The sequence below is a fragment of the Convolutriloba macropyga genome, chromosome 2 (assembly GCF_964194025.1).
Source record: "Convolutriloba macropyga chromosome 2, txConMacr16.3, whole genome shotgun sequence".
In the NCBI taxonomy this organism is placed as follows: Eukaryota; Metazoa; Xenacoelomorpha; order Acoela; family Convolutidae; genus Convolutriloba; species Convolutriloba macropyga.
Window position 1 is genome coordinate 46,888,885 of NC_134469.1, and position 20,133 is coordinate 46,909,017.

The following is a 20,133-nucleotide window of genomic DNA, read 5'->3' on the forward strand; positions in this document are numbered from 1 at the left end:
ATGTGAACAAAAAACCAATAGCGAGATATGGAAATTTAGCTCAAACAAAAAACCAAGCCTAGAATGAATTATGAATGGATTGGGAACACCATACTTTAAAATTAGAGCGAATTCAAAATTACGCCAATTTTTAAAATTACGCCAATTTAAAATTACGACAAAATTTCACGCCGCAAAACTACTCGCTTTTTCGCTCCAGTTCCTGTTTCGGCGTTAACAAAATCAGCACTCCAATTGACTTCAAAAATCATGAAAATGGGTGAACAGATCTTTAAAAAAAGACAGCACCCCAATACAATTCAAATTCTTTGATTTTTTTTAAAAAAAATAGGAGCGCTATAATAGCCGGCTGAGAAGCTGAGGCGGCTATTAAACAGTCCCAATTAAAATGATCACAAATGGTTCCAAGTATAATGTACATAGTTTTGTTATTAATGATCAAGCGGTTCAATCGGTTACAGTGTGCAAATATCAACTCACGTTGACTGCAAACTTTTGTTTTTGTTTCATTGATTATGTTATGAGGTTAGGCTTAGTACTCAATGTTGCCATGGTTCAAAACTGAGGTATTGTGTTCGGCGATAGTATGTTGTACGGCTGCTGCAGTTTTTCTGACTTGGAGCGCAATCATATACATAAAAAAGGTTCTAATTTTCCTCAGAAAACAGTGCGATTTGTCATCGGAGCTTTGCCTCAATAATCATTTATTTACAGTATATTAATGCACAGATAAAAAATTCTGAAATTTGCCCTCAGGTCAATAAACAATCTACACTCCAAAAACTCAATAAAAAATTGCTTTGTTAAGAACATCTATCTCGAGCGACTCGATCCGTAAAAATGCAACTCCGCAAAGAGCCCTTATATTAGATCGTCCAAAACCTTCTAGACGCCGCGATATTGACGTCTTCAAACCCATGAAACCTTAAACACTTAAAAAATTTTCTTTTTCATTTAAGCCAGGGAAAACACTTGAGAGTCCCAGTGGCTCCGTTGTTGTTCCTCTTCATATTTCCACATTCTTGTATAAATTTCCCATTCTTATTCGTTTTGTCATGTGTATGTAATTTACTTGTATTTTCTTTATTTGGAGAATTAAAACCTTTCCTTAAATATCGGCTGTGTAAACGAGAGTAAATAGTTAAATCGAACTTTTAAAGTTAATTGTTTCGACCCCACCTACAACTGTTTTTTTAATCAATCAAATTAGATGGCTCAATATATCATCTATCATAGAAACTTCAAAGTGGTATCCATGGAAAGCCGTCAAGCGGAAATATTTCAAGTTGAAGCTTCTATATTTCCACATTTCCTGCCATTTTGACGTCGATTTCTAGCATTTTGCGGGTTTCAGCATTTTTTAAATAGTACGAGCAGCACAATTATGAGTGACGGATCTTTTAAAAATGTTCCACAAAATTGCCTACTACTGCCGAGGTTTTATCTTCGAAATTTTAACTTTCTGTGTCAATGATCAGCCAACTTAGTTCCATTGCCAGGAATCTTTCTTTCAAATGTCATCCGTTCTTTTCAAATTTTGCTTAATGTTATAAATAATTGTAACTCTGGTAAAACAGAAGTTCGAATATTCAATTCTTAATAAACGTATTCATTTCAACTGTAAGCAACGTGTAAGCAACTTCGATCAAGTAACGTATTAGCATTGATACGTACATAGCAACGTATTATAGTCAGTCTATAAGTCATCGATGATAGCATTATTAACGTATTAAGATTACGACGATCATAGCAACAAGTGGTTTTTTAGACGGCAATTTTTGATGCTCATTTGGCCGGTATTTTGTCTAATAACGCATTAGTTCAATGCCAGTCACCATTTTGTACCAATGAATTCAAAAAGCCGAAAAATATTGAGCCGAATCATGTCTTATTTGATAGGTCTTATGATTAGATTTACTTGAAATTATGTTAATTGCACTTTTTCCGAGCTTTGTAGGTAAATTGGAACGATTTCTATGCGTATTTAAATACTCGATTCTGATTGGCCAAGAAAAATGACGCATTTTGGTATATTACTCGTTTTACTCAGTAACATCCTCCGGCCCAGAAGAAGATGTTGGGAGAATCGGTACTAATTTTACAAGCGGGCGAACGAGCGATCCGGAGGACGTGCGCAATACGGCGGAGCGTGCGACGCTGTCGGAACCGTAACGAAGTTCAGTGATCCGAGCAGTGGGGTAGTAACCCCTTGGGTTGGTCTCTTCAACTACCCAAACCAAATCACCGGTCTTAAGGTGATGCTCGGCAGGCGTCTGCCACTTGGAACGTCGGTTCAGCGCCGGTACGTATTCTTTGATCCAACGAGACCAAATAGCGTTAGCGTAAGACTGCGCGCGGGCGTAACGTTTACGGTGATCAAACTCATCTGCGCCAATGATGGACGGGAGACAACGTGCTTGGTTACCGAGGAGAAAGTGGTTAGGTGTTAATGCGCCTAAGTCGGACGGGTCGGCGCTTACGGGCGTTAACGGACGTGAATTAAGTGCATGTTCGACCAGACAAAAAGTGGTACTTAAAACCTCATCTGTGAGGCGACGTGTTCCAAGGATTGTGTAAAGTACGCGCTTGAAACTACGTACTAGCCTCTCCCAGATGCCACCTTGGTGTGGCGCACTGGGCGGATTGAACCTCCACTTGATGCCTTTGTGGGCAAGTTCCACAGCGATGTTGATGGTGTTCCACTTTTCGATGTTCTCGCGTAGTTCTTTTTCCGCGCCAACAAAGTTAGTGCCATTGTCTGACCAAATAATGGCCGGTGTACCCCGACGGGAGACGAACCGCTCCACTCCCATTACACACGAACTGGCGTCCATGGACGGAACGATTTCAACATGAACGGCACGAGTAGTTAAGCATGTGAAGAGGAAACCCCACCTCTTCTCGGTAGACCGACGTACAGTAACGTAAAATGGGCCGAAGTAGTCGACCCCGGTGTTCGTGAAGGGAGGAGACTGGTATGCGAGTCTTTCTACTGGGAGGTCAGCCATAAGGGGTTGAATAGTGGCAGCGCGGAACATTCTGCACGTGACGCAGTTGGATTTAATTGAACGCAGTGAGGATCGTAATTTGAGGATGGTATAACGTTCTTGTACTTTAGCCCGCAGGTAATCAATACCCTGATGATGATGTTTAACGTGCGTGTGCCTGAGGAACAACTTTACAAATGCATGGCGTGCGTCCAGAACGATAGGATGTTTTACATCAAAGTCAACTTCGACCAACCGCTTGAAGCGGCCTGCCGATCGGATTAGACGATTTGGCCCAATAAAGGGAGAAAACGGGGCAATACGGCTACTCCGTTTAACGGGTTTGCTTTCGAGAAGACCTTTTCTCTCTGCATTGAATGACTCCCCTTGCACAAGATACTGGAGATGACGCTCGGCTTTGTCAAGCTCCGTGGGGTCTATGATGCTACCATCGACATTACGGTAGCATTCGTGAGAAGGTAACAAGCGGAGTACGTACGCTGTTATCCGTAGCAACTTCTGATAAGAACTGTACTTATCGAAGGGAATTAGTTGCGGGGGCGGTTCTTTAGTTGGCTTGGTTACAGATGCGGCCAATGATGTATTTGTTTCATCAGTTTCCTTTGTTACTATACCGAGTTTGATGTTATTAACTACTTCAGTTCTTGGTTCGAATGGGAATTGCTTGGTTCTTAAGAAATCTGGACCTCTCACCCAGCTACTTGATTGCAAAACCTCAGCGGACATACCGCGAGTGCCAGCATCTGCCGGATTATCGCTTGAGGCAACGTGATTCCATTCGTCAACGCTAGTGTGTTCTAAGATTTCGCAAACACGGTTTGCAACAAATATTGGCTGCTTGCTTGTGGAGTTGAGCCACTGCAAGACAGTAGTGCTGTCGGTCCACATATAAACTTTGTTGACATGCACAGTAAGGGCTCGACAGATATCTTGTTTCAACCGAGCGGCCAGTAAAGCAGCTTGCAGCTCTAGCTTTGGAATTGTCATCACTTTCATAGGTGCTACACGAGCTTTACCCAGGACAAATGCAAGCTCTGTTTTTGGCCCACTAGAAGTGTTTACTTGAGCTCGGAGAAATGCAACAGCGCTGAAGACCTCTTGGGAACTATCGCCAAACATGTGTAGTTCCAGGTGTTTAAAGCTTCCCGAAAAGTAGCTCCTCGGTATCGTGATTTCTGCAAGCTTGGGTAGTTCTACACTCCATTCGAGGAACCTTTCAACAGTGTCTTTTGGTAATTCTTCATCCCAGTGCTGCCCGCTGACACGCCAGATGTCCTTTAGTAACAATCGGGCACCAACAGTAAATGGTGCCACTAGGCCGATGGGATCAAACACCTTAGACACTAGGCTCAATACCAAGCGTTGTGTTAAAGACTTAGTTACTGTACTGGAGGTACCCCGACTCACAACTAGAGTATCATTGTTGTGATCCCATTTCAACCCAAGCACGTGCGAAGAATCCTCCTTAGATGAGGCAATTACTTTTGGTTCAGTAGACTGAGTTGAACCATCAATTCGATCAGCCAGATTTGGTACATTGCTTACAAACTTAGTAAGCTTGAACCCACCTAGATGGAGAAGATGTACCAACTCCTTCGATCTTTTGAGAGCCCTCTCAGGTGACTCCACCGAATCCAAGTAATCGTCCATGTAGAAGTTTTCTAGGACGGCTTTGGTTGCTTCCGGGTACTGATTAACATTGTCTCGGGCCGTGCGTTGCAGTGCATAGTTAGCGCATGTGGGCGAGTCTTTAGCCCCGAATATATGGCGCGTGTATTGATACACTACAACATTTGTTGTGGGGTCCTCCCGCCACAAAAAACGCAGTGATGGCTGGTCCCAATCAGGGACACCCACTTGAAGGAACATACCCTCGATATCTGCGGACACGGCAAATTGATGCTGACGGAACCTAAGTAGTACATGGATTAGGTTTTGGAGGAGGTCGGGGCCAGTGAGCAAAGATTTATTCAAAGAAGTACCGTGGAACCTTGCTGCACCATTTAATACCCTACGCACTTTCCCCGGTTTGTTCGGATTGATTACGGGATGATGTGGTAGGTACCATTCTCTATCCGACCGCTGCTCGACCTTGTGAGCATCAGGGACTGTGATCAAGTAACCTTTTTCCAAGTCTTCACGGATGGTATTAGCATAATTTTCTTTGAATGATGTATCTCTCGAGAGCCGCTTTTCGAGAGACTTTAGCTGTACCAGTGACGAAAAGTAGTTATTCGGGAGCTGGATCTTGTCATCAGCCCATAACATACCGACATCGTATCTTTGGCCGTTATGGAAAGTTGTTGTTTCAAGTATTTCTTGCGCGCGAGCATCCGCTGCGGATCGTGGGTCAGCCTGCTTGTACGCGCCGTACGATTCCATATCGTACCATGACTTTACTTGACAAGCGAGTTCAAAATCCTGCTCAATATTGGCTTTGAAACACGTCGAGACTAAACTTGAACTTGACGGGAAAGGGCCACTTAGAACCCAACCTATGGGCAAGTGGACAGCGAACGGTGAGCACTTTTCGTCGGCTGAAAAATACTCTAACGGGCGGATGGCATGGTAGACATCCTGTCCAAGAATCATCTCAATGTCTCCATAGCTATATCTAACTGGATCTAGAACTGCCAAATGTGGGTACGTTTCTTGCATGGACTTGACGTCAATGATGTCGGAACCTACGTTTAATGTATCCCTCACGTAGGGACGCACTGTGAATGCTTCGAAGTCTTGATCTTTATGAGGTGTCACAGTCAATTGAACCACCTTAGTGTCTATGAGTTCTTCCGTATTTATACCCTTGACGGTCAGTTTTAATGCGGTACCCTGCAAACCGAGTCTAGCTGCGAGACTATCGGACACCCAAGAGTTACTGCAAGCGGTATCGCATAAAACCAACGCCGTAGTACTAGTGACAGAAGAATTAGTAAGTTTCAGTTCCGTGACCTGAAGGAGGCCTTTGACATCCGTCACGGAAGACAAAGTGGTTGTTTTGCTTGGTTGCTGTTGACCAGTAGATGGCCTACTTGTACCTGCCTTCGACTTCGAAGTATCGATGTTGTTGTTTGTTGAGGGTTTAGCTGGAAAAACCCTTTCAGCTCCATGAAGTAAGGTGTTATGGGAGCTGTTGCAACCATCTTTCCTACACTTACGGGGACTTGGGCATTGCCTAAACATGTGTTTATCACGCAAACAAGAGAAACAGAGCTTTGCCTCAGCCACGACCTTGGCTCTCTGCGTGGGGGTCTTTTCCTTAAAGACACGGCATTCCCACAACCGGTGGCTGCCTTTGCATACAATGCAACTAGAGAATGATGTTGACGGAGACCTCTGTTGCGGCTTAAGGTTACTCTTCTGTTGCGTATTTGCAGCAAATGCCTTTGAAGCAACTTTTGATCTGGTTACTGAGTTGTTGGTATCCTCAGTCCTTGCTTTAAGTGCGGTAGTCTTCATTAAATCGTGCGCTTCGGCCTTCTCTTTTAACCAATCGTTGAAATCAAGAAGAGTAGGTTTCACCCAATGCTTTTTGACCGTGAAGAGTGACCATGACTCCTTCATATTGGGTGGTAGCTTCTGTACGGCGGTGTTGAGAAGCGCAGCACTCTTTAAATCCGAATCGTATGACAGCGATTTAAATACCCCGACAAGACTTGAAATGCACCCCGAGTAATTAATGATGTTATCGCTATTGTGCATCTTCAATGGTGGAAAGCTGTTGAGTTTGTCTAAATGTGCACTTACGACCGCCTGTGGTTGGCCAAATTTACGTTCCAAGGTCCTCAGTGCGTCTTTGTACATTGCACCGCAGTAGGCGAACTCAGCTATAGCTGTTTTAGCTTTACCTGTTACGAGGGTCTTAAGGTATGTCAATTTTACATCATCAGTTAAGGACTGAGAGTCAATTGCGCTTTTAAACTGACCATACCATTCGTGCCACTGTAGAGGATCCCCACTGTATTGTGACAACTTCCATTCGGGTAGTGGGTCATTCCTCCTGCTAGATAAGGCGTCAGTGAATGCCTTAAGCTTGCATTTTCAGATGCTGGCGCTGAAGGCGTGGGATGCGCTGGGCCACTCCAGCACAAAGGTATCGGAGCAGTATGCCCGTATGTTGGATGTATAACCGGCGTGACGAAAGGTGGCGCGATGTTAGTAGTTGTACTAAAGGGGTTGACAGGGACGCTACAAGTTGCTGCGTAGTTGCTATTTGGATTATGTTGTGCACTCATTTGTAAGATGGGATGGCTGATAGCGGGGTTAGCTGTGCTTGGGGGTAGGCACGGTTGAACATTTTTATAGACGGTTGCATTATTTTTCGCCTGGTGTACGTTTGGGAGAATATTTTGAGGAAAACGCCACAAATTTAAATCGGGGTTACGGTTAAGGGGAAGTTTGGGTGCGGTAGGGCATGGTAACAGGCGGGCTTGAGGTGAATGGACATTGTTTTGTTGCGGAATGTTGGGGACGGGTAAGTATGTTGCTGTGCTCGCTGGAGGGGGCGACGGAATCACGGGAGGCTGAGGAATAAATAATTGTTGAGGCGGGAATACGGGAGGCGGGTTTACGAGTGGGTTTACAGGTGGAGGGAACTTATGCGGGGAATGGGCAATAGGGACTTGTGTTTGGTGTTGAATGTTACTTTGAGTTAGATTCTGTTGTTGCTGAACATGAAGCATCGACTTATGTAACTGACAAGGCACACTGGAGCTTTTCGGACCCAAGAATTGATTTACCTGTGGGTTTGTTGAAAAATCAGGTACCAAAAGGGAGTTCGTTGGTGCCATAACGGGAGTTGGTGGCCGGGGAGGTTGCATAGGTGGTTGAGGTTGTGGGAGTGCGACATTTTGTACGTCGACTGGTACTTGGTTCGCTTGGTTCCCCTTATCACTGCCTGAGGGACTATGTGCCCTTTGATCACTGGGTGGTTGCTGCAGTTGAGCCTGGAGGTATTCCCGATACAACGCTTCTTGCTGAGCAACAGAAATTGCAACTCCTGGCCGTGTGTACTGAGAAAGCATTTCAAGGTGATTCAAGTTACCGGCAACATTATTTGTGTTTTCTGGAGGATTACTATGGGCAGTATCTTGAACAGGGGGGTCAGCGGTTGCTGAACCAGGACGAGAAAAATTTAACTCACTTGTGGCACTCAATGACTTACCTTCTGGAACAGAATTTACCCAATCCTGAACAAGTCTCTGACTTCTATCTGATCCCCTATCTTTAAGCAAATTCAGTTCACTTGAGTGGTGACTAAACAATGAATGATTATCCATTAATTCAGCCTCATCTAGTTTAGCTGCGGCGACACGCTGGCGGTGGTCTTCCTCTAATTCTTGAATTGCCATCTGCTCCAATTGTATTTCAAGCTCTTTTTTTCTCATGGCAATTTCGTGTTTTTGTTTAGCGAGGCGCATGGCAGCTTGTTCTTGTTTCTCGGCCTCTTCGCGTTTTAGTTTTGCCATTAGAAAGTCATGTTTACGCTGGCTAGACATTGACGATGCTGTTCGACGTGAACTTCTCTTAGACTGCTCTTGATGGTTAGCGCCCTCGCATACGGTGTCTCGGTGAGCAACTGAGTCAATATAGCTTCTAGCCGCAAGCAAGAAATTATCATTGTTCTTAGTTACATCATCCAACCATTGCTCAAGGACAGGGTAAATTGATTCTGGGTTCTCTGCTTTGCTGGCCAATTCAAATAGTTCTTCATTCTTCTCCACCAGTTTACTGAAGACATCCTTCAACTTAGAAACCAAGCGTTCAACCTTAACCCTCCTGTCTTGACGATCTATGGCATCTGTGATGTCCTTATGGATGTTACGTAACTCAGATTCCAGATTAGATCTTGCATTAAAGAGCTTTTTCAATTTATCTTGCTGTTCGGTCATGATATTGAAATGGCTAGTTTATCAATGTAGGGTAACTTTCAAACAAACACGTGGAATGCGGGTTATACCGAACCCAAATGACGACGACTTGATAATCAAGACGTCGAAGAGCAGAAAAGAAGTTACCGAGTAATGAATTACTCGGCGAAAGTGAGTAAGAAATTTTAGAGTGCGTCTAACGTGCTTGAAAGCAACGTGAGACTAAACAGGAACACAGGCAACCGGGTAAAGAGGACTGGGTGGACGAAGCACGACGAAACGGGAAACGAAGCGGACGGGGCGGGAAGGACGGGCGAACGGCGGGCAACGCAACAGGGAACGGAACGGAACTGGCGAAAACGCGGGTAGTAAACGGGCGACGCAACGGACGGGACGGAAACGCTGAACGAGCGACGCACGAAGAAACGGGAAACGAGACGGACAGAACGGAGGCGTTGAGCGAGTAGTACGCAACGAAACGGAAAGGCGGGTCGGAACGGGCGGGAGACGATTACGCAGCGAGCGGGGAGGTCGGGAACCACTATGCTAGCAGACCACAGCCACAAACTCAACCACACAAACTAGCCGTAACTCCAGAACAAACTTAAGTCACACCCTAGGAAGGAGGAGAGATGCTACTGCAAGAGACAAACCAGCACAAGTCATTATGGGGCTTAATATATACAAATAACGAACTAATTTACGGCAAAGCTGTAGTATACTAAATGGATGAAAAGAGCAAGAAATTTACTAGCCGTAACTCTAGAATCAACTTAAGTCACACCCTAGCAGTATTCAAACCTAAACAACCGATCAGCATACCAACAATATTAAACAAACTACTGCAAATATTAAGTAATAAGCAGTGCTTCTGTAGTCTATGAAAGCTGGAAAAGTTAAGAAACAATCTAGCCGTAACTCCAAAATAAACTTAAGTCACACCCTAGAAGGCAAAAACCTAAACCAACTAACAATCATACAGTTACACGCAAACATACGGCAGCAAAAATTAATGTACTACAACAGGAAGGCTAGTAAATTAGTGAAGTCGAAAAGTCAAAGGACAATCCAGCCGTAACTCGAGAATAAACTTAAGTCACACCCTAGAAAGCTATAAGACCTAAACAACAAACCAGCATACTAGCTTACTCAACATACTACAGCAAAAACAACAACATACTTCATCACATATGACATACTACATCGAAAATCGGAAAAGTAGTGAAGAAAACGAAAAGCGAAGTTTTGGGAGAGCGACGTTATTGAAAAAAAAAACGGAAAACGGAGAATTGTAAAGTTGAAGAACGAAAAGAACGCGGACGAAAAACGGTATATAAACGAGCGACGAAAAATATTATGGGAATTCGATAATTTTTTGTAGGCCGGAGCTGGTGAAAATTTTCACAACTTTTTGTGTAATGAGTTTCACTCAATTAACGAACCTTCTCGTTGAAAAGAATAATTTTGACGAATTTGTCAAAATTTTATGCTTTAGTCAATTTTTTTCAAAATTCTGGTTAATTTTTTCTGCAAATTCTCGATTACGGAACGGCAATCCTGTAAGCTGGACGGATTTAAGCTCGAAAATACGGTTTATTGTTATTCGGTTTTGATTTTCTAATATTTTTAGAATTGCATCAAAATTGACCAAAATTTTTCAAATTTGAACAATTTAACATAATGATTTCTCTATTTTCTCTATATCAAAGGTTATTTTTGATATACGAGCCGACTTGATCACTTTTTACAAACTTTCGACAATTCGACCAAAAAGTTTCAAAGTAGATGTTTTTTTTGTTCTCAAAAATTATGTTTGTGGGGGTTTATTGGTGACCGGTTTGAAATCAATAAAATAAAACTGTGACCTTTTTGACAATTTTACCGTTTTGAAGTGGGTGGGTTTTGCCGTCTAAATCAGAATAAAGAAAAGTTTTAGCAAAATTGTTCAAGAGGGGAACACTTTATCTGGATCAGTCTTACAGAATCTGGCAGTTCTCCGTCACGTGCTGTAGATGGCCATCTTGTCATAAATTGATGTTTGTTGACCCCATGTTGTCCCCCTTCAGTGTCACTTTTTACCGTAGCCAACACTTTTTGCGGTTGTATCCCATCTGGAAATTTAGTCGTCGGCTGAATTGAGCTTTGGTTGCAGTCTTGGATTGCAGTGTGCCGAAGTTGGATCTCACTTTCCCTGCTTTTGCAATTTTTTAATGCACGAAGCACACGTAGCTACTCCTATATTATCGTGTTGGTAGTTATTTCCCGATTGGGATCCCCGGTGATGTGGCAAAACGGTAACAAAGCTTCTCAAAGACGCAAGATGTCAGACTTTCATTAGGATTTTGTGTTAGCTCTTTTAATGGACGTTTGTGGCGTAAGTAAGCTCAAATACAGTTATTAGTGACAACGGTTTAACCGTTTTGAAAGAATACTTCGAAATCTGAAACTTGGAGATTCAAATTAGTCAGTGGCGTCGCGGCGCCATTGTAACTCTGGTAAAACAGAAGTTCGAATATTCAATTCTTAATAAACGTATTCATTTCAACTGTAAGCAACGTGTAAGCAACTTCGATCAAGTAACGTATTAGCATTGATACGTACATAGCAACGTATTATAGTCAGTCTATAAGTCATCGATGATAGCATTATTAACGTATTAAGATTACGACGATCATAGCAACAAGTGGTTTTTTAGACGGCAATTTTTGATGCTCATTTGGCCGGTATTTTGTCTAATAACGCATTAGTTCAATGCCAGTCACCATTTTGTACCAATGAATTCAAAAAGCCGAAAAATATTGAGCCGAATCATGTCTTATTTGATAGGTCTTATGATTAGATTTACTTGAAATTATGTTAATTGCACTTTTTCCGAGCTTTGTAGGTAAATTGGAACGATTTCTATGCGTATTTAAATACTCGATTCTGATTGGCCAAGAAAAATGACGCATTTTGGTATATTACTCGTTTTACTCAGTAACAATAATCAAATAATGGAATCAACATTATTCCATTTCTATCTTTCTACAGTTCGAATATTTAAAAAGCTATACCAGGTGGAGTTGTGAAAGCCAGTAGCATATCACTTTACAAGAACTTTTGTTCATTCAATTACAAGGAAATTCCACATGACTGATTTTCATTGAAGAAATCACCTTAAACTAACAGTTCGGCCCTGTTTCCGAAGCTTTGCTTTCGAAAATTAGATAAAAGATAACAACTATTGTTTGTCCTGCTTTTTCGTAAAATGATAGCAAAGTGAGGACGATAAATCTAAATACACTATGCGACTATGCAGAAAAAAAAATTAACAGGCAAAAGACCAGTCTCAAAAAGAATTAATTCGAAGCACAGATTCTTTTATAATAAAAAGGAGCTTAAACACTAAAATATTGCTATCCTGGCTCCAAATGGAAGTCTTAACGCTCTATATGAGACCACTCAACATTTGAAAAGTTTCTACGGTTCTTCGAGATCAACAAAAACTGCAACGAAATTAGTTTCATTTTGCATATTTCATATAAAGACAAACTGTTAATTTTTAATTTCTTAAAATAATTTTCGGTACATTCAATCAACGTACTTTCACTCAACTCTTGTACATTCACTCATCTCTTGTTGCGAGTAAATGCAATTCCACTCAACTCTAGTTGCGCCTCACTTTAATTCTGGTTCTTTTACTTTCTTTTACTTCGAAAATTAGATAAAAAAACGACAATTGTTTGTCCTGCTTTTTCGTAAAGCGATAACAAAGTGAGGACAATAAATCTAAATACACTATTCGACTATGAAAAAAAATATCAAGCAAAAGACCAGTCTCAAAAAGAATTAATCAAATCAACAAAAACTGCAACGATGAACAATAAAAACTTTGCTGTCCGTGAATTTAAATATATTTTATCAGTTCAGTTTCATTTTGCATATTTCATATAAAGACAAACTGTTAATTTTTAATTTCTTAAAATTTTTTGGGTACATTCAATCAACGTACTTTCACTTAACTCTTGTACATTCACTCATCTCTTGTTGCGAGAAAATGCAATTCAACTCAACTCTAGTTCCGACTCACTTTAATTCTGGTTCATTTCTCATTCGCAATCAAATAGGTTCCCTTTTACCAATAAACATCACCGTAAAAGAATAAAGTTTTTAAAAGCAAATGAATTTTTCCTATATCGAGGTAATTTTTTTTCCTGAGCAAATGCGATAACTATATTTTGATTAATTTTCAGATCTCAAGGATATCAAAGTTGGATCTTGCTGATCTACGGTACAGCTACCTCTAATCCTCTTGATTTGGGTAGTATCAAAAATATGACCAACTAACGCACTTTACTAAAGAGAAACAGTCGGACATATATTCAACCGTTTTGTTTGAAAATGATGAAACAAAACTTCAGAAAAGTCGAACGGCAATTTATAATACTTATGCGCACTTAAAGCTCACTCTATGACATACCCATGACTGTGCGTCGTCAATTGGTTCCAGGTGAAATCCAGATCCACTACCGTACAACTCCGAAACATTCAATTGGATAGGGTAGGGATTGTAAATGGTGATATCAGTCTCGAAAGACGTATTCACTGGAACAACTGGGCTGTGAATTGATTCCAGTCGGTAGCTGTTAGCAGTACTTTTTGCTGTTGTTTGCAGTTTAACAGAACCTACATGCGTGTGAACAAATACAAATGATTGCAGTTTGTCGTCCGCTCTTTTCGGGAGATAAGTTACAGTGAAAGTAGTGCTTTCGCCAGGCTCCAAGTACTGAAACAGAAAAATAATGCAAATAAAATCTTTAAATATAACCGAATAACAGCCTCTTTTAGCAGCTTCCCATTATTTTCACTAGGTTGCCTTAAATGATGCTAGAGACTGCTCGAGCTTATTTTAGAACAGTCGAAGACTGATTAAATTTAAAGGTAAAACCTCTTTATTCGCATTTTCTTTTTTGTAGCTGCTTAAAATTTTGAAGTCATGACCTCCAGGAACGAAAAATTAAAACATAACCCGAAGTTTTTTTTGAAACAGTCCTGAGGTTCCTACCATCCAACTATCTATCCATTACACTTAAAATTAACAACTTTTTTGGAAATCAAGGACTGATTATCCAACGGTCACGAAATTGCAATAAAATAAAGTCAATTAGCTAATCAATTAGATAATTAAAGATGAAAAACCGAGAATGCACAAATTGATTGTCAAATACCTTGTTACTGAATCGAGTCAGGTACACGAGAGCAAAAAAAAACGGAACGAAAAGGTGACATAAAATCCGGCTGTTTTTCAGATATGGGACATGAATAGACATACAATAGGCAGTCAGCACTTTCCGAATACCACTCGAAACGGCATTTGAGTGATACCCGAGCTTGCCTGCACAAAACAAAAAAAAACAGATGCCCGAGGTTGCCTGCACAAAAACAAAAAAAAAGATGCCCGAGGTTGCCAGAACAAAAACAAAAAGCAAAGATGCCCGAGGTTGCCTGCACAAAAACAAAAAAAACAAAGATGCCCGAGGTTGCCAGAACAAAAATAAACATGGCCCTCAGACCACCATTAAATATCCACAATTTAGCCTCCAGAGTTTCTTTTGGATTGAAAAGTGGAAGATGCAACCTGAGAGCCTTCTTGTCGAATTGTTGTAGTAGTCTGTTATAAATTTGTGTGCGCTATTACTTCAGCTTTAAAATCAGTTTCTAAACTCAAAACTATTAGTTTGCTACTAATGCGATAAAACTACCCCTAATGAACTCTGAAAACTAAACAGTTTGAATTATTGATTGGTTTTTATTCCTTTTCTTTAATTTTGCTCTTTTGACATTGACCATGTTCAATATGTTGCGTACTATTATTTAGTAAATTGTAAACTCAATGGATACAGCGTGTAACTTAACTCACAAATCATATCATGCAATTTGTGTAAAACGAAAACACATGCGAAATGTAACGTGAGTTTGAAAACAAAGCAGGACAAGTCCTAGATTCAATTAATAGAATTTTTCTTGAATTACTGGAAGATAGCCGCCTTTGGGATTGAAACAGAAAAATGAAAACGTAAAAATTTCGAAGGGGAAAAAGTGTTCTTATTTATTCTAGATTATTATGACCAGCAAACGTCAGAAAATTTTTTAGAACGACTAGTATGAGCGCTTGAATCTATAGCAGCCTGTTTCAGTCGGTGGGGGGGGGGGGGTAACTGAATTCACTACGGGGTCTCAAATGACGTCATTAGAGGTTGCTATATACCACTAAAAATTAAAGTGAAAAAATACAACAATTTCTGCGCACTTTTCGTTTGACTATAACTTTAGTTTACAACTAACGTTTAAGTCCAATGTTCGAAAGTACAAGTTAACTTTCAAAAATAGAGGTAAATGTTGAAAAAGAAAAGGCAAAATACAAGTCTCGAACAAACTTCCTTCAGTTAAAAAGCATAGCCAATATTTCACCGGAAACGACTCCTGCAAAAAACTCCTTCGAAAAATCCCACCTATTACAGAAATAAAAACAAGCCCATAGTTAGAAACAAATTTAAAGTTGGGAAAGTGGGTGGGGGCGTATGCAGGTGGGGGGGGGGGGTTGGGGCTAAGTTGTTGGGTGTAGCTATGAGTGATTTATAGGGGGTAGGGGATAGGTAATGGGGTAGGATGGGGATGAGTTTAGGAGGTAGTGGGAGATCAGTTTAGGGGGTATGGGTGGTAATAGTTACGTAGGTGTAGGGGGTTGCTGCGGGTAAGCAGTTTGGGGGATAGTCAAGGGGGGATAGGCAAAGGGGATACGGAGGGGGTAAGCAGGAGAAGTGAATCGGTACACGTGCTTGGTCCGTAGTTTAGCTAGGTCGAAGGGACTTACATAGGTTCAAATATTTTCAAAATGAACTTTGACCTCTTTTCAACTTGAAAACTACCAGCAGTTTCTATTCAGTGAACATGACAAAATAAGCTACTGTTAAAGTCCACTGTTCGAAAAACCAGTCACCGACCAAAAAACAGGTAAATGAAAAGAAAGTCATGAACAAAAGTGTGCTCAAAAAGGAGTGTAATACTTCGAGTCGTTAAAAGTATTGGCCCTAATTGCTTAAAACTACGTTCGACAACAATTAATAAGGTAAACACAATTAATAAGGTGATAACAATTAAAAAGTGAATTCAACATATTTATGTAATCACAAAATCATCTAGTATAGATATTAATCTTATTAATTCTAGAATAGACATTCCAGAATTAATAAGATTATTATCTATACTAGATGTTTTTATGAGATTACATAAATATGGCGAATTCACTTTTGAACTAAAAAAAAAACATTGTACCAATACCAGTTAGCAGTATAATCTAAGGTACTGACAATTTGACGCACTACTCCCTTGATCAAAAAGTCTTGGCGCCCGGGCTTTATCCCATTTCTTGTGATTTCGGTTTTCGAAAAAAAATTGCTCTAAAGGATGGCTTCTAAATTGCATTCAGTTGAAATAGTAAGTGAGGTAAGTCAGAAACCATACTTGAAAGCTGTGACCTATGTAAACGATACAACCTGATCAAAAGGTAAATCTATTTTTAAAAGAGCGCTAAAATAAGCTTTGAGATGCCGACGGTGGTTATTAGAAAAAATACACGAATACAGTCAGCTCCGATACGCAAAAAATGCTTTTCACAGTATGAATTTATGTCTTCGTAGCAATTCTGTTGAATCACACACTGACACTAGTAAAGCTCCCAGTGAGATGCCGAGGCGTTCAAGGTCCTCGAGATTTACCAATTATCTCGTTTTTGATGACCGAAAGTTGACTTCAGGAATGCTCCAGAAAGACATGAAGCAAAATAGTGCATAACAAAAAGAGGCACACGACAAAAATAAGTGCTTCAAACATTGCAGAGAGCAGTTCAACAATAAGAAAACCGAGCTCAAACTGCCACATGTGGCAGAAAACTATCACGGCATTCTCAATTTAGATTAAGATAAGTCTAAAAAACTAGGACTCAAACCCCTTGCTTTTTTCGCTCTCTTTACTGCATCGGCAAGCCTAAAATAACATCAAATTTTACTTCTGATTGCCTTAAAAACAAAGAAAATTATGAACATATCTTACAAAAGAAAAGACCCCAATACATTTCAAATTCTTGAATTCAAAAAAGGAGAGCACCTAAATAATAGCCCGTTGCGCAGCTGACCCGGCTAATTATATTTAAAAACTGTGAAGAAATGAAGTACCAAATCTATCAAACTCTATTTCGCAATTAGAATCCTCGACTCAAAATTATCTCTATACTAATCCAACGGCCAGCCTACAACGCTATGAAGTTAATCTGTTTCAATCAAAAGGTTCCCACCTAATCAATTATTACAAAAATGATTACAATAACGCTCATTTGCATGTTACTTCCAAATTTTTCCTTATTTCACAGTAAGCAAACAAACAGAGTGAGAGCCCCTAAAAGTTCAAGAACAACAACCAGCTAAAAAATCAAAAACACAAAAATTAAAGAAAAATACAGAACATAGCTGGCAATTTGCCAGAAAATAGCCGCAATAGCTTCAGAGACCTGTAGTCTCAAAAAGAAAGTAAAAAAGACAGACCAAAAAGAAACTTATTCTTTTCATTAAGGTCTGAGATGTTTAATTTTGATTAAGAATCTGTATAACTTATTGCTGTTACTATTAGCTGCTCTTAAATAACCTTCAATTGGAGTGACAAGCACTCATTTGACCTTATCTCTTTGAATTAAAGCAAAGAAAAGTCAATTTCAAAGAGAGGAAGTCATTTTTGAGAATAAGGTTAGTCATGTGCGACCAAAAATTAAATCACGCGAATGAACAAAAAAACTCGCTCCACTAAGAGTGAAAAATGACGTAACGCACGCATGAACGAATGAACAAAAAGCAGATTTGAAGTGATTGTGACTTCATGTGGTCGTAACAAAAATCTAGAAGACGAAATGAAAAAACATAGCAAGACAAGTCCTGACGTACAATTCAAAGAATTTTCATTGACTAAACAGAAAACTAGACCTAGAACGGACTATGAATGGATTGGGAAAACCATTTAAAAAAAATCCAATCCAAAAAATCGAAAAACCAGTAAAAACCAAAGTGAAATTGCCGCATGTGAACAAAAAACCACTAGCGAGAAAGCGAATTTTTGTTCAAACACCGTTTTCTCACTCTAGTTTAAAATTAGAGTAAAAAAATTTCACACCGCAAAACCACTCGCTTTTTCGCTCCACTTGCTGTTTCTGCGCGACCAAAATCACTACTCCAATTTGTCTTCAAAAATCATAAAAATGAGTGAACAGATCTTTAAAAAAAGACAGCGCCCCAATACAATTCAAATGCTTTGAACTGTAAAAACCAAGAGAAGGCCAATAATAGCCTCAGCTATCGCTTCGGTTATTACTGAAAATTGAAAGAAGCACAGCTGCGTTCTTCTGAAAAATGAATCAGCAGCCTAAATAGTTATCAGAACTGTTAAAATCAAATCCAATTTCAACTTCTCGCCGTTTCAGATTAAGATCTCGCATCAAAAATCCATGAGAAATATGCCGAGAAATATGCCTTATTACTCTATCTGGTCCCTCACTAAACGTTAATTTGTCGACATTTTTAAATCAAAAATGTTTACAAGCGGTTTCTCCATAAATCACCCTTATCAATAGAACTAACGATATCTTCTGTATGAGCCAACAGCGCTCAATGTAAACTCCTTGGAAAGCATAAAGACCGAGTATCAATAACCTCCAGTTCATAGATAGTAAAAAGTCTCTATATAAGACTATATAATCGCGTTAAGACTATATAAGACTATATATCGTCTACATTTAGAGCTAATGTCGAAAGAATGGCACGGAGCTGAACTTAATTCAGGGGCACATTATCATGGACAAATCCACTAACGTGTTATGGTGTTGCCGTTACTTTATGCCAATACTACTACAATTAAGAGTGAGAAAAACCTATTGGGATTACTAGCGATTTCGATCACCAAAAGTCAAGATGTCAAGAAAGCCGCTCGAAAAATTGAATCACTAACGCGAGCGATTGAATGTTGCAAAACGGCCAAGCAAAAGTTTTGCATAAAAAGACGCACACTATTATACTAATTGGTGCGACCTTGGTTGGAGAGAGCGTTTTGCACAACAAACAAACCTTTTTCTTGAAGAACGTGGGATAAAGGGATAAGTATTGGAGGTCACTGCTCTCGTCTGTCTCTGTAGGTGACACTGAAAGTGATAAAAGCTTAACAGTTTGACCCTGTAACGTCTCCCCACTGCTACCTTCACTGCTCCTTTTCTGACCATCCACGTATGGGTCACTGTGACTCTGTTGTGCATGAGGAAGGGGAAGGGATGGCACGGGTGAAGGGGAGGGAGCCTCATTGGCCTCAGCAATATTTGTCACTGTCACCTCGACTTCCTTGGGAAAGCCAACTTGCCTAAAATGAACAATTTTACACTTGTTTACCAAGCTGCTAAGCATCGCGCAGTCAAAAAACAATATATGCTTTTCCAAATCTACTTAACATTAAATGCTTATAAAAAAGCCGTGTGGTAAGAGCAAAACTAGTGAGCTGCATGCTGACATGGCTTTTCATTGCACTTCGAAACTCTATTAAAAACTTTCCTAGATGGAAAGTAATGAACCAGTAAAGTGTTCCAATCGAAAAATACATTTCAATGACAGAAGACCGTATTGTAGCGTACTACTAACTACAACAAGAATATGCGCTCCCAACGAAAAAAAAATAGAATGAAAACAATGAAAAAACAGGAATAAGTGCTCCCTATGTGAGTTGTTTAAATGCTCAAAATGCTCAATGAAATCCGCTAGAGACGAGAAAAGTAAATAAACAACGCATAAATGGCAATCCAGTTGGCCACAAACGACTACCTTCTACTTCGAAAAAGAGGGATAGGTAATTGGCGCTTTCACAACAATTTCCTGCGCCACCACCGGTCAAGAATACCATAATAAATACAAAAGACAGCGTTAGCTGAATTTATATTTACAACAGATGCAATTTGTCGAAAGGCTGAAAACGTGAATACAATTTATCTATCCACATGAATTTTACTCCAAACAATATGTTATAGTCTCAAAGCACGAGTAACAGAAACTTTAATATAATAATTGAATTCACAGATCTACAGATCCACTTGGAAATAGATTAGCCGATTTGGGCTAAATTACACCTTAAGTATGAACAAGTTTTTCTCTCCTTATATGGCAAGTACTAGAACAGTTGATATTCCTTAGTGG

General features: G+C 40.0%; 1 protein-coding gene across 2 annotated transcripts in view; it reads right to left on the minus strand.

The window, feature by feature from the left end:
* Positions 1–20,133, minus strand: part of LOC142358708 (uncharacterized) — a 168,528-nt gene that overhangs the window by 115,794 nt on the left and 32,601 nt on the right. For both annotated transcript variants that reach the window (XM_075410236.1, XM_075410237.1), the window contains exons 5-6: positions 19,024–19,309; positions 13,338–13,643 (exon numbers count right to left, since the gene is read on the minus strand). In XM_075410236.1, coding sequence (XP_075266351.1) covers positions 13,338–13,643; positions 19,024–19,309 — 592 coding nt within the window. The remainder of the gene's footprint in view (positions 1–13,337; positions 13,644–19,023; positions 19,310–20,133) is intronic.